This window comes from Hypanus sabinus, chromosome 16, assembly GCF_030144855.1.
Source record: "Hypanus sabinus isolate sHypSab1 chromosome 16, sHypSab1.hap1, whole genome shotgun sequence".
NCBI classification, from domain to species: domain Eukaryota; kingdom Metazoa; phylum Chordata; class Chondrichthyes; order Myliobatiformes; family Dasyatidae; genus Hypanus; species Hypanus sabinus.
In genome coordinates, this window is record NC_082721.1 from 8621960 (window position 1) to 8636445 (window position 14486).

General features: G+C 43.2%; 1 protein-coding gene across 1 annotated transcript in view; it reads left to right on the forward strand.

Moving 5' to 3' along the window:
• Positions 1-14486, forward strand: part of peak3 (PEAK family member 3) — a 94677-nt gene that overhangs the window by 59384 nt on the left and 20807 nt on the right. The window contains exon 3 of the mRNA XM_059991071.1: positions 10321-11012. Within this exon, the coding sequence (XP_059847054.1) occupies positions 10321-11012 (692 nt within the window). The remainder of the gene's footprint in view (positions 1-10320; positions 11013-14486) is intronic.

Below are 14486 nucleotides of genomic sequence, written 5' to 3' on the forward strand. Positions count from 1 at the left end.
TAAAAGTGAAACCAGATCATCCACTTTGTTTCTTATACTCTGTGTATTGAGATATAACATTTAGAGTTCTGTATTTGCTACTCTTTTTGATTCTGCATCCTTAATACACTGATACTCACTCTGCTGGCTGCAATTATGCCCTATCACCTGCTTGCCCTTCCTGACAGTCTGACTGCATGCGACCTTAGCTGGCACTAAGAACTTACAGTACTGCAGGTCTACCCCATCAGTGAGTTACTCCTTGGCAGAGAAACTGAAGGAGCTGGAGTTGTTCTGGTTTGTCTTCATGGATTCAGTTAGTCATTATGAATTGTTACTGTACTTTGAAAGTTAATCTCACAATAGTATGTGGTAACATATTCACTCAGTGGCCACTTTGTTCGGTACACCAGTGCTCCTGCTCGTTATTGCAACTATCTAATCAGCCAATCATGTGCCAGCAACTCAGTGCATAAAAGCATGCAAACATATATAACATATAACCATATAACAATCACAGCACAGAAACAGGCCATCTTGGCCCTCCTAGTCCGTGCCGAACTCTTAATCTCACCTAGTCCCACCTACCCGCACTCAGGCCATAACCCTCCACTCCTTTCCTGTCCATATACCTATCCAATTTTACCTTAAATGACACAACTGAACTGGCCTCTACTACTTCTACAGGAAGCTCATTCCACACAGCTATCACTCTCTGAGTAAAGAAATACCCCCTCGTGTTTCCCTTAAACTTCTGCCCCCTAAATCTCAAATCATGTCCTCTCATTTGAATCTCCCCTACTCTCAATGGAAACAGCCTATTCACGTCAACTCTATCTATCCCTCTCAAAATTTTAAATACCTCGATCAAATCCCCCCTCAACCTTCTACGCTCCAATGAATAGAGACCTAACTTGTTCAACCTTTCTCTGTAACTTAAGTGCTGAAACCCAGGTAACATCCTAGTAAATCGTCTCTGCACTCTCTCTAATTTATTGATATCTTTCCTATAATTCGATGACGAGAACTGTACATAATATTCCAAATTTGGCCTTACCAATGCCTTGTACAATTTTAACATTACATGGTCAAGAGGTTCATTTGTTGTTCAGGCCAAACATCAGAATGGGGAAGAAATGTGATCTGAGTGACTTTGACCACAGAATGATTATTGGTGCCAGACGGGGTGGTTTCTCAAAAACTGCTGATCTCATGGGATTTTCATGCACAACAATCTCCAGAGTTTACAGAGAATGGTCCAAAAAACAGCTCTGTGGGTGAAAATGCCTTGTTAATGAGAGAGGTCGGAGGAGAATGGCCAGACTGGTTCAAGCTGACAGGAAATAACCAAAAGGTACAATAGAGGTGTGCAGAAGAGCGTCTCTAAATTCACAACACATTGAACCTCGAAGAGGATAGGCTACAGCAGCAGAAGATCACGAGCGTACAGTCAGTGGCCAATTTATTAGGTACAGGAGCTTCATAATAAAATGGCCAATGAGTGTACTCATGGTGTATCCCTCCCATCAGCCTGAACATTTGTCCATGCAAATTACCATCACCCATATTGAATTACTCTTGCTACCCATGGTACTTAAATAACCAAACTCACTTCGACTGCAGCTGTACTGCTCTATGTAATCCCTTCCTATTTTAGTATTTTCTGTAAATTTAGAAATGCTGTCTTTGATTTTATTTAATTTTGTTTAATTTGTTGGGGATACAGCACAGTAACAGGGCCTTCTGGCGCAATGAGCCCACGACACACGATTATACCCATCTGACCAATTAACTTATACGTGAAAAAGGATCTACTGTTTTCCTAGCATATACAACAAATAAACTCTTCTTGGACTTCCAGCCAAATTCCAGCCAGATTTTAATTGACATTTTGATGACAAACTCTGCCATCTTCATCAGAGAAGATGTCAGGACAAGTCCAGGCCAGTGGTATTTATACCCCATCGTCCTTTCCTCCTGATTGATTAATCCTCATCCTTTCCACTGTCCCACCTTGCTTACAAACAAATTCCAGTTCTTACATGGAGTAAGACCTTTGTCTTTGTTAAAATTCTTTTCCTCTAGTTTTACTTCAATGGCTTCCAATTGATTAACTAATCAGGAGGGACGGACTACAGGGGTGTAAATACCACCAGACGAGACATGCCCAGGCATCATCCCTGATGAATATGGCAGAGTTTGCCATCAAAACATCAGTTAAAATCGATACTTGTACCTGGCTGGAAGCATGAGAAGAGTTTATTCATAACTTATACATCTTTGGAATGTGGGAGGAAACCAGAGCACCCAGAGAAAACTGACGTGGTTGCAGGGAGAACATACAAACTCCTTACAGGCAGTAGCAGGAATTGAACCTGGGTCATTGGTGCAGAAGGAGCACAATGATGGAAGGCCAAGAACAATCTAATAGAATCAGAAACACAAGAGATTCTGCAGATGCTGGAATCCCAGAGCACCACATTCAAAATCCTGGAGGAACGCAACAGATCGGGCGGCAGCTATAGAGGGAAATGAAGAGTCGATGTTTCAGGCTGAGACCCTTCATCAGGACTGAAAAGGAAGGGGACAGAGCCAGAATAAGAAGTTTCAAAACTCAAAGTAAATTTATTAACAAATTATGGTGTGTATATATCAGCATGTACAACTCCGAAATTCATTTTCTTTCAGGCAACAATGGTAAATCCAAAGGACTGTAGAATCAATGAAAGACCAGACCCAACAAAATGGACAAAAAATGAATGTGTAAAGGACAACTAATTATGAAAATACAAAAGAAAATAATAATAATAAAGAAATTAGCAATAAATTTACGACAGCTAATTAACGTATCAGTAGAACATGAGATGAAGAGTCTTTGAAAGTGAATCCATGGGTTGTGGGAACAGTTCAGCGATGGGGCGAATGAAGCTGAGTGAAGTTATCCTCTCTGGTTCGAGAGCCTGATGGGTGAGGGCTGATAGCTGTACCAGAACCTGAGTGGAGGGGGAGAAAAACAAGCTGGCAGGTGAGAGGGAAGGTGAATGGACGGGGAGAGGAGATGAAGTAAAAAGCTGGGCAGTGTCAGAATCAGGTTAATTCCATTCTTCTGGCAGCTCTTTTGTTGAAATTGCCTCCTACAGCTCCATTGTTGTAGCTTCTGCTTTCAGTTTTGGCCACTGTGGACCACAGCTCCCTGTGTCACTTCCTTACCCCAAGTTCCACATTGTTGACTTGTTAAAAAATATAAGTTGTTGTTCCTCTCAGCTTCTAAGGTAGCAGACAGTGTAGATCCATGGGACTTTGAGATACTTAAGCTACAGCTGCTCCCCATCACATATTTGCCTGCATTTGTGGTGGCATTTCCTTATTGCCAATGTTATAGTTACAGGGCTAAGTCTAATCTAGCCGGCAGTTCTATTCAGAAGTGGAAATAAAGCAAGAGGTAATGAATACTGAATGAAAGACTCAATAGGTAGTTACAAGTTGATGTCAGAGAAATTTATACAATATACATCCTGAAATTCTTCTTCTTTCACAAACATCCACGAAAACAGAGGAGTACCCCAAAGAATGAACGACAGTTTAATGTTAGAACCTCAAAGTCCCCCCCAGCTCCCCCTCCCATGCGTATTCATCAGCAAAGCAACAACCCCCCTTCCCCCACCAGCAAAAAAGCATCAGCACCCTCCACCGAGCACTCAAGCGTGCAGGAAAGCAGCAATAAAGACACAGACTTGCAGAACCCCAAAGACTACTCCTTCACCCGGTATTCAACATACCACAGGCTCTCTCTCTCTCTCCTTAATAAGGGAAAAAGAGGTGTCCCCATTTCACAGCGAAAGGGGAGGCATTACAAACAACTCACTTATTTACAGTGTTAAAAGTCTGTTGCATCATTTCTTCCGAGATTTGTGCCCAAAGAATTCAGGTCTCTGGACATACAGTCAGCAGCCAGCTCACTGCTTATGATCTTCCACCTCCCACGATGCATCAGGCAATGGTGGCACAAGCCTTGTTTCCACCTGCCTCCAGAGCCACAAAAATCCGGCACCCTGTCTTTCAGGCTGCGTCCTCGGCACATCGAAAAGCAGCCGGTCGTGAGGCCCCGAGAGCCTGTCCCCTTTCCACAAAGAACCAAAGTCAGCGTGTAACTCCAGGCCAGAGTCTTCAAAAGAACCCTGAAAAAGAAAAATAGCAATATCAAAGGTAGAAATAGAGCTGTTTCCAAAGATACGAGCAAAGGAGTCACCGTTAGTTGCCGTTGTCCCCCTGAGCTCCACCCTTCCAAGAGGTTTGAAAATCATAAGGCTTGAAAACGGAAACTATTCTACAGAGAGGATCCAGTTAATAATGTGGAAATCCAATGTAGAAAACTCCCAGAAAGAAAATAAGTAATGTTGAATATATGGCTTGAAGCAGTACAGGCCTTTTGGCCCATAATGTCGTGCTGAGCCTTTAACCTACTCTATGCCTTTATAAAAATCTTCAAGTTGAATAGTCATTCAACCATACATATGAATACAGGTGTGCAAGACAAGATATTAGTGCAAAAAAAGTGCAATCATGGTAGAGCAACAGATGGTCCGTTATGTTCCATTCCTGAGGTAGGGTTAGACTCTCTGAATCAGAGTCAGAATCAGGGTTCATTACCACCGACAAATGTCGTAAATTTTTTTGTTTTATGGGAGTAGTACAGTGCAATACATAAATATACTATCAATTACAATGAGAAATATATATACTTATTATATATTTATTTATTTACAGTGCAGATTAGGTCCTTCCTGCTCTTAAAGCCATGCTACCCCAACAAGCCCTGCCAAAACTGATTAACCCTCACCTAATCACAAGACCAATTAACCTACCGGTACGTCTTTGGACTGTGGAGGGAAACCAGAGAACGCAGAGAAAACCCATGCATTCTGGGGGGAGGAAATACAGAGTTCAGTTTGTTTTCTATTAATAGCCAGTACAGAATTTACGGCCTATCTCCACAGCTGCTGATAACACTATTAAGCTTAAAGGTTCAAATGTGACCGCAGTCCTGGCCAGAACTAAGAACTGGGATCTCCCGGATTCAAACATCGATGGTGTGCAATGAAGTTAAACAGTAAGATGAGAACCTAATTTTATCTTTCAGGAGTCAGAAGCCACTTTGGTTCCTAGAACAGCAGAGTACATCCCCTTCGGCCCACAATGCTGTGCCAACTTTTTAACCTGCCCCAAGGTCAATCTAACCCAGAGGTTTCCAGTTTGATGTCCACGGACCCCTTGCTTACCGGCATTGGCCTAGGGCATAAAAAAGTTGGAAACCCCTGATCTAATCCTTCCTTCCCACATAACCTTCTGTTTTTCTATCCGAAAGTCTTTCAAATATCTCTAATATATTTGCTTCTACAGCCACGTTCCCTGCAAGTTCCACTCTCTGTGTAAAAACCCTAGAGTTCTGTGCCGAAGTTGTAGGCACATATGTATAGCTAGGGTGCCTAAGACTTTTTGCACGTCACTGTAGTAATTTTACATATGGCACTGTACTGCTGCCACAAAAACAAACAGATTTCATGACATGTGAGTGATGATAAATGTGTTTGTGATTATGGGTCTCTGTTGTGGACTGAGAGTTGGAAAGGGGCCGGGAAAGGGGAATCATGGTTGGGAAAGGGGGAAGTGGGAATAGAGCATGGGGAACCAACATTTCATGTAGATGTGTTCAATGATGGGGAGGGGGGGAGGGGTTTCCCCATGATGGATTGGGCCATATCCACCACCATTTGTTGGAATTTCCACTCTTGGGCTGTGATGTAGCCAGTCAATACGTTCTCCACTGAACATCTATAGAAGTTTTTCAAAGTTTTAGATGTCACACCAAATCTTCGCAAACTCCTGAGGAAGTAAGAGGCACTGATGCGCTTTCTTCACAATTGCACTTACATGCTGCGCTTAGGACAGTTCCTCTGAAATAATAACGCCAAGGAATTTAAAGTTTCTGACCCTCTCCTCCTCTAATTCTCCAATGAGAACTGGCTCATGGACCTCTGATTTGCTCCTCCTGCAGTCAATAATCGGCTCCTCGTTCTTGCTGACATTGAGTGAGGGGTTGTTGCTGTGGCACCACTCAGCCAGATTTTCCATCTCTCTCCTATACACTGATTCATCGCCAAGTTTCTCTTGGGAATAAGTGCACGTCGTCTGTATTTCACCTTTTCATTTTCTAAAGGTGTTTTGTAGTAATCGTTAAAAAAAAACCTAATTTCTTCCTCAGGAATTAACTCCCAGAGTAAACCACAACCCACCGCTGGTTTGTGGAACTGAAAATTTATGTACATTTTCAAAAGGTTAGGTTTTGAGGAAATGTAGACTAACAAACGGCAAAAAGAAATAATCTCACTTCACAGATTTTAGTTGCAAGATTGAATTAAACACGACGTCACTCTGATTAGCATTAAAAACAGCAACTTACTTTAATGATCATGAAGTCAATGCACAACCTCATTGATGTTAAATGGGACAGCGAGGTGGAAAGAGGACAGAGAGAAAGAGAGAGGGGAGACAGAAAGAGAGACAAAGAGAGATGGACAGAATGAAGGAGACTGAAAAAGAGAGAAAAAGAAAGAGCCAAATAGACAGACAGACTGGGTGAGGGGCTAGCTAAAGGAATGAGCAAGAAAGAGGAGCTAAAATATTAGAACAATATAACTAATTTCTAAATCCCACCCCATTCTCATTAAACCAGCAAGAGTTTTTATTGGTTACTTCTACTGTGAATGTCTAAATCACACTCTCTCTGCTGATTTAATTGGTAGCATATTGAAAAGTGGAAACCTTTACATTATATCATTATCACTGGGAAACATGGTTAATGGTATAATTAGAGCAAAGTTTGAATAACAGAAGTTTGATATACAATACCATGAAAAAATTTTGATGTTTTGGTGTTGACTGAGCTAGGCAATTAGCTTGCAGATGTTTCTTCAGCAGTTGAGATGAAGTTCTCAGTCTGCAGTTGTTGGTGTTGCTCTCTGGGAGAACTCATAACATTATAGGCCTCTGCTCACATGCCTCAGCCCGAGCTACCAATATTCACCACCATCCTAAACTTTGCAAAGTCTCTCTCTCTCTCTCTCTCGGATGCCTTGGATGCCTACGATTTTTGCACAGTAATGTAGTAATTTTATGTATCGCACTGTACTGCTGCAAAAAAAAAAACAAATTTCATGACATATGTGAGTGACGATAAACCTGATTCTGACGTGGGTCTCTATTGTGAACTGAGAGTGGGAAGGGGGTAGGAAGAGGGGAATCATGGTTGAGAAAAGGGAAAGGGGAGGGAGTGGGAAGCACCAGAGAGACATTCTGTAATGATCAATAAACCAATTGTTTAGAATCAAATGACCTTGCCTGGTGTCTCAGGGCTGGGTGTGTCTGCACCCTCACCACCTCACAACCCTGGCACTCCTTCCCTGCCACCTGTCCCACGCCCCTCCCTTGGTGCAATATAATCGCTATTCCCAACATCCAAATTTAAAAGCTCATTTTCCACTCCACGTTGGCAAATACAGTACTGTGCAAAGATCTTAAGCACCCTGGCTCTACATATGTGCCTAAGACTTTTGCACAGTATTGCAACCTTCAGTGACATTAAAATTCCCATCAATAATTGCTGCGTGAAATGACCCATGCTGTCTGTAAAGGTTACTTGTTACCAGGAGTATGGCAGCCACTGAAACACCATTCATTGCCACCTTGTCGCATTCTTAATTTGCTCCTTGTAGTACAGACAACCCCCTGTTATAAGGAGGGAGTGTACCTAGTGAGACAGTTTTGTAGCTCTTAGCACGATGCTCGACAGCACCAGTAACCCAGGTTCAATTCCCGCCACTGTCTGTAAGGAACTTGTATGTTGTATTTTCGCCCCATGAATGTGTGGGTTTCCTCCGAGTGCTCCAGTTTCCTCCCACAGTCCAAAGACATAGCAGTTAGTAGTTTTAATTGGTTATTACAAATTGTCCCATGATGAGGCTAGGGGTAATTCAGGGGTTGCTGGGCAACATGGCTCAAAGGGTCAGAAGGGCCTATTCCACACTGTATCTCAATAAATAAATAATGATGTGTATTAAGATTATCTGTAACATGAACTCATGTTGCCTGTACATGCTTCAAGAAACACAAGCTGAAAAAAAGTGTTAATTTATTTAGTATATTTGCATAACTTTTATAAGAGAGAATTTTATTCTGTATCTCAAAATTTTGGGTAGTGGTTTATAAATTCTGTAAGGGCAAATTTCCATAAGGGGAATATCTGTTACACAGTCACCTGTATAACTGAGTGCTCCATAACATAAGAGCAGAATTAGGCCATTTGGCCCATCGAGTCTGCTCCATCACTCGATGGTTGAGTGCATTATGTGGTGTGAGGGGCTTGTCCAAATTTTTTATTGTCCACAGCCCACCAATGATAAATACGTTTCTCTGCCAGTAAGGCAGCATTTCACCAAAAGCATTCCATTGGAAGCTGCAGAATGGAAGGGACAGGAGGCACCGAGCGGAGAGCCTCAAGCAATATCAAGCACACAGGACTGAGAAAGGTGGAGGGTGGGGAGCCTGGGGGAGGGAACCGAGGAACAGGAGGGCCAAGTTTGTAGTGTGGGTCAAGGCAGGCAGAGAGAGGAGACCAGAGGGATCCTGTAGTTTGAGGGAGGGGAGTCCCACTGACAAGTCCCACATTGTTATATCAGATGGGTCTGGTAGGTGAGTGTCAGCTGATCTCTTTAAGGGATGTGCTAGTGGTGACTGTAGCCCTGTTTCCCATCCTGGAGAACAACAACACAAAAGGTTTAATGGACGCTAGGTAGGGAAAGAGCTTAGGATGTTGCTGCAGGATGGAGTTTCAGAATAGCTATTAAATGTCACGATAATAGGGAGTGAGGAAATTCAGAAAAACAAAATTGGAATTGGAACTGGGACTGGAACTGGAACTAGAATTGGAATTAGAATTGGAAATGGAATTGGAATTGGAACTGGAATTGAAAATGGAATTAAATTGGAATTGGAACAGGAATTGGAAATGGAATTGGAATTGGAAGTGAAATTGGGATTGGAATTGGAATTGGAACTGGAACTGGAATTGGAAATGGAATTAGAATTAAACGCTGCCTGGTCTGTTACATTCCTCCATAATTTTGTGCGTATGTCTATAGAAATTAATAAACAGTTAACGTGTTGGGCTGAGACCCTTCATCAGGACTGGAAAGGAAAGGGGAAGAAGCCAGAATAAGAAGATAGGGGAGGGGAAGGATGACATGCTAAAAGGTAATGGGAGACGCTGACCGGATAGGGGAATGGGTGAAGTAAGAAATTGAGAGGTGATAGGTGGAAAAAGTAAAGGGCTGGTAAAGGAGGAGTCTGATTGGAAAAGAAGGTGGACTATAGGAGAAGGGGAAGTAAAAGGGGTACCAGGGCAGATGATAGGCAGATGAGGAGAAGAGGTCACAGGCCAGTACCCCAAGTGTGGTGTCACCAATGATAGTACTTGATGTAAACAAAATATTTTTGTTGCATAGCACTCCAAAAAAGATTTCTATCCAATAATTGTACCATAATATATCAGTTCAATCACTGTCCAGTCTGGTTTTACTTGGCTATGTGGCTGCTTTTTTCATGCAGAGAGTGGTGGATGCCTGGAACACCCTTCCTGGGGTGCTCGTAGAGGCAGATACATCACAGAGATTTAAGAGAATCTTAATTTGGTACATGAATGAAAGAAAAATGGAAGGCTTTGTGGACGGGAAGGATGACATTGATTTGGGAATAGATTAAAAGGTCGGCACAACTGAATGTTCTATCTTAAATAGTGATGGCTGCTATCAACCAGGCCCAAAAATGGAGAAAGTGATCAATGTTTTGCTTCATGCCTTTATCAACCTGGCAGTAAGTTCACATCCTCCAAGAAACAGAATTTATTAGCTGTCTAAAATTAACTTCTATTTAGCTAATGATGGATCTTTGATCAATCTCCCATACAAATAATCTTCTTAAAATGTAAAGTGAGCTCTACTGCTTGCACCATGTAATAGTGGCTAAATCCAAGGATATGTATTTCTCGAGCATGGAACACAGAAAAATACAGCACAATAGAGGCCCTTACAGCACAATACAACACAATACAGCACAATAGAGGCCCTTCATCCATGTTTTATGCCAAACTTTAACTTACTTTAAGAGCAACTTAACCTTACATAGCCCTCCATTTTTCTTTCATTCATGTGCCATGCTGATATATTTAGTTTATCTGCAGGAGATCTGTCCTTGCAAAATAACAAGTGTTTTCTTTTCGGCCTTCAGCTGAAGTCCGCTCCAGTTTGACCCCTACGAAGACCCTGCAGAGTGTGAGTGAAGCACTAATGGCAGATCAAGGGAAGGCACCTGAAACGAAGTACCACGATGACTCACAGCCGCCCCCACTTCCGAAAAAGACCCTCAACAGGACAAACTCAGCTCCAGGAGGGGCTCTGGTGGGCTCCTCGATGTCCAAGAGTCTGCCTTGTTCCCCTGGATTTCAGATATCCAACCCACTCTACGGCATCTATGAAGGGAAGATGATACTTCGGAATAAAACGAGCTTCAGTACCCCGAGTAGTCCACTGAGCACGGAAGAAAAATTCAGTGCGTTCAACAGAAGATCAGTAATGGTGAAAGCTCGGAGTCTGGATGGGGTCCCCAGTTATGTTCCTCAGGTGGATATGGAGAAATTGACCTTCCAAATGTCGGATCTGGAACTATGGCACTGGATTAACTTTGAAAGTCAGGAGGACATTTTCAGGAAACTCGCCTACCGGTGCATGATGTCCCTGAGAGGTATTTCTGCCAAGTACGCCAGTTTTTTTGTGAAAGGGGATAAATCCATGCTAATGTTCAGTGAAAGCAACTGGCCCGATTTCAAGCTGTCGTTCGACAAGCCTTGCTGTTACTCTCGAGATGCTGTCTACTACAGAGCCCAGTACAATCAGGATCCACAAGAAGAGCTCACGTTAAAGGTAAAAGCCATTTCTCTGTGCTCATTTTTTAGAAGGGTGAACCCTAGATTTAAACAACACTATTTATTTGTAATGTCCCAACCACAGAATTAGCTGTGATGACTATATGGAGTTTGCATCCTCCCTCTGAGACTGAGTGGGTTATCCATGGTTGCTCTGGTTTCCTCCCACGTCCCAGAGGTGTGTGGGAGATTAATTGGTCGCTGCAAATGTTTCTCAGTGTAGATAGAATCTGAAGTGGTACGGTGGTGGGGTGTGTGTGTGAAGGAGAGTTGATAGAATGTATGGAGAATAGGTTAAATTAAAATTAGTGGTCAGAGCGAGATTTGTCTGAGAGCTAGCTAATATGACAGGGCATAATTTTAAGGTGGCACACACAAAATGCTGGAGGAATTCAGAAGGTCAGGCAGCATCTATGGAAACGAGCAAATAGTCAATGTTTTGGGCCGTGACCCTTCTTCAGGACTGGAAAGGAAGGGGGGAAGAAACCAGAATAAAAAGGTGGAGGGGGGAGGTGGATAGCTAGAAGGTGACAGGTGAAGCCAGGTGGGTGGGAAAGGTAAAGGGCTGGAGAGGAAGGAATCTGATAGGAGAGGACAGTGGTCCATTAGGAGAAAGGGAAGGAAGAAGGGACCCAGGTGGAGGTGAGAAGAGCTAAGTGGCTAGAGTGGGGAATAGATGAAGGGGGGGAGGGAAAATGTTTTTTTTACCAGAAGCAAAATTGTTATCCACGCCAACAGGTTGGAGGCTACCCAGACAGAATATTTATCAGGTGCTGCTCCACCCTGAACATGGCCTCATTGTGGCACAAGAGGAGGCCACAGACCAACGTGTCAGAACAGGAATGGGAATGGGAATGGGAATTAAAATGTGTGGCCACTGGGAAGTTCCACTTTTGGCGGATGGAGTGCATGTGCTCAACGAAACATCCTGTTGGAATAACTTTGAAGAAATAACAAGCAGGATAGACAAAGGAGAATCAGTTGATGTTGTCTACTTGGATTTTCAGGCCTTTGACAAGGTGCCACACATGAAGGCTACACAACAAGCCACGAGCACATGGTATTACAGGAAAGATAAAGCAGTGGCTAACTGGCAGAAGGCAATGAGTGGGAATAAAGGGAGCCCTTTCTGGTTGTCTGCCGGTGACTAGTGGTGTTCCACAAGAGTCTGTGTTAGGACCAATACTTTTCAAGTTATATGTTAATGATTTGGATGATAGAATTGATGGCTTTGTTGCAAAGTTTGGAGACAATATGAAGATAGGTAAAGGGGCAAGTAGTTTAGAGGAAGTAGAGAGGCTACAGAAGGACTTAGATTAGGAGAATGGGCAAAGAAATAGCAGAATGAATACAGTTTTGGGAAGTGTATGGTCATGCACTTCGGCAGAAGAAATGAAGGGGTTGACTATTTTCTAAATGGAGAGAAAATACAAATAAACCAAGATGCAAAGGGTCTCGGGAGCCCTTGTGCAGGATTCCCTCAAGGTTAATTTGCAGGTTGAATCTGTGGTGAGGAAGGCAAATGCAATGTTAGCACTCATTTCAAGAGGACTAGAATATAAGAGATAGGATGTAATGTTGAGACTTGATGAAGTACTGGTGGGGCCTCACTTGGAGCACTGTGAGCAGGTTTGAGCCGGTTATCTTAGAAACGATGTGCTGAAACTGGAGGGAGTTCAAAGGAGGTTCACAAAAATGAGGTTCAGAAGGATGTGGGGTGACCTCATTGAAACCTATTGAATGGTAAAAGGCCTTGATAGAGCGGATGTGGAGAGGATGTTGGCTATGGAGGGAGAGTCTAAGCTCAGAGGACACAGCCTCGGAATAGGGGGGTGTCCTTTTAGATCAGAGATGAAGATGAACTTCTTTAGACAGATAGTGGTGAACCTGTGGAATTCTTTGCCACAGGGAGCAATGGAGGGAAAGTCTTTATGTATATTTAAGGCAGAAGTTGATAGATTCTTGATTGGTCAGGGCATTGAGGGATATGTAGAGAAGACTGAGGGCTGAGGGGAAAATTGGATCAGCCACGATGAATTGACGAAGCAGACTTGATGGGCCAAATGGCCTAATTCCTCTCCTATATCTTATGGAAATGAATAATCAGTTAACATTTCAGGCTGTGACCCTTCATCAGGACTAGAAAGGAAGGGGAAGATGCCAGAATAAAAATGTGGGGGGAGGGGAAGGAGACTAGCTGGAACGTGATAGGTGAAGTCAGGTGCGTGGAAAAGGTAATAGGCTGGAGAGGAAGGAATCTGATAGGAGAGGAGAGTGGAGCAATAGGAAAAAGGGAATGAGGAAACACCCAAGGTGGAGGTGATAGGCAGATGAAAAGAGGGAAGAGGCCAGAGTGGTGAATGAGAGATGAGGAGAAGGGGAGGGAACTTTTTTTAACCACAAGGAGAAATCAATATTCATACCATCAAGTTAGAGCTACCTAAATGGAATATAAGGAATTGTTCCTCCACCCTAAGGGTGGCCTCATCATGGCAAAAGAAGAGGCCATGAACCGACATGTCAGAATAGGAATGGGAATCAGAATTAAAATGTTTGGCCACCGGGAATTTCTGCTTTTGGCAGATGGAGCAAAGGTGCTTGACGAAACGGACCTCCAATTTATGACGGGTCTCACTAATGCGGGGGAGACCACTTTGGGAGTACGAGACACAATAGACGATCCCAGCAGATTAACAGGTGACGTGTTGCCTCACCTGGATGGTCTGTTTGGGGTCTTGAATGGAGATGAGGGTGGAGGTGAACGGGGCAGGTGTAGCACCTGCAAGGGTAAGTACCGGGATCGAAGGAAAGCATAGGGGATTTGTTTGAATGGAGGAGCAGGCTCAACAGGCCAGATGGCCTACTCCCACTCCCATTTCTTTTTTACTTATGTTCTACATTCTACCATAGCTTTGGAGTGCCCAGTGGCCTCTACTATGTCATAAAGAAATTCGGAATGGACATTGTTATGGTATAGGTAGTTAATTATTTGTGAGGGATGGTAAAACGGATTAGAGCAGTAAAGTTTGGTGCAGAGACTTGTTCTCCCTTTATATGTTAAACTGGCTGCATGGTGCTGAAAAAGCCCAGTCTCTGTGGCTCAGGCAGTGGTTCCTCTGGAGCTGCCACCCCACAAATCTCAACCAACACTCCACCGTCAAAGTGGAAGTCACCAGTCCTGTGAGAAATGGTCGGAGAAGATAAGTGTTATTTTAATACTTTTAACTATTCATGAGCAATCACGTAGAGAGGTTGCCTCAAGAAGGTGAATTGCACCATTTTTGACCCTCACTATCCAGAACAGGTCTACATTCCTACAATCAGGAAGAACCTTGAAAACCCTCATTCAACGATCCTGGGAACAGCTCCTTCCCCTCCTCCATCAGATTTCTAAACGTTTTCTCTTTGGGCACTATTACTCATTGTTAACAATGTGGTTTGGGGGTATTTGGAGGCACACAGTAAAATAGGC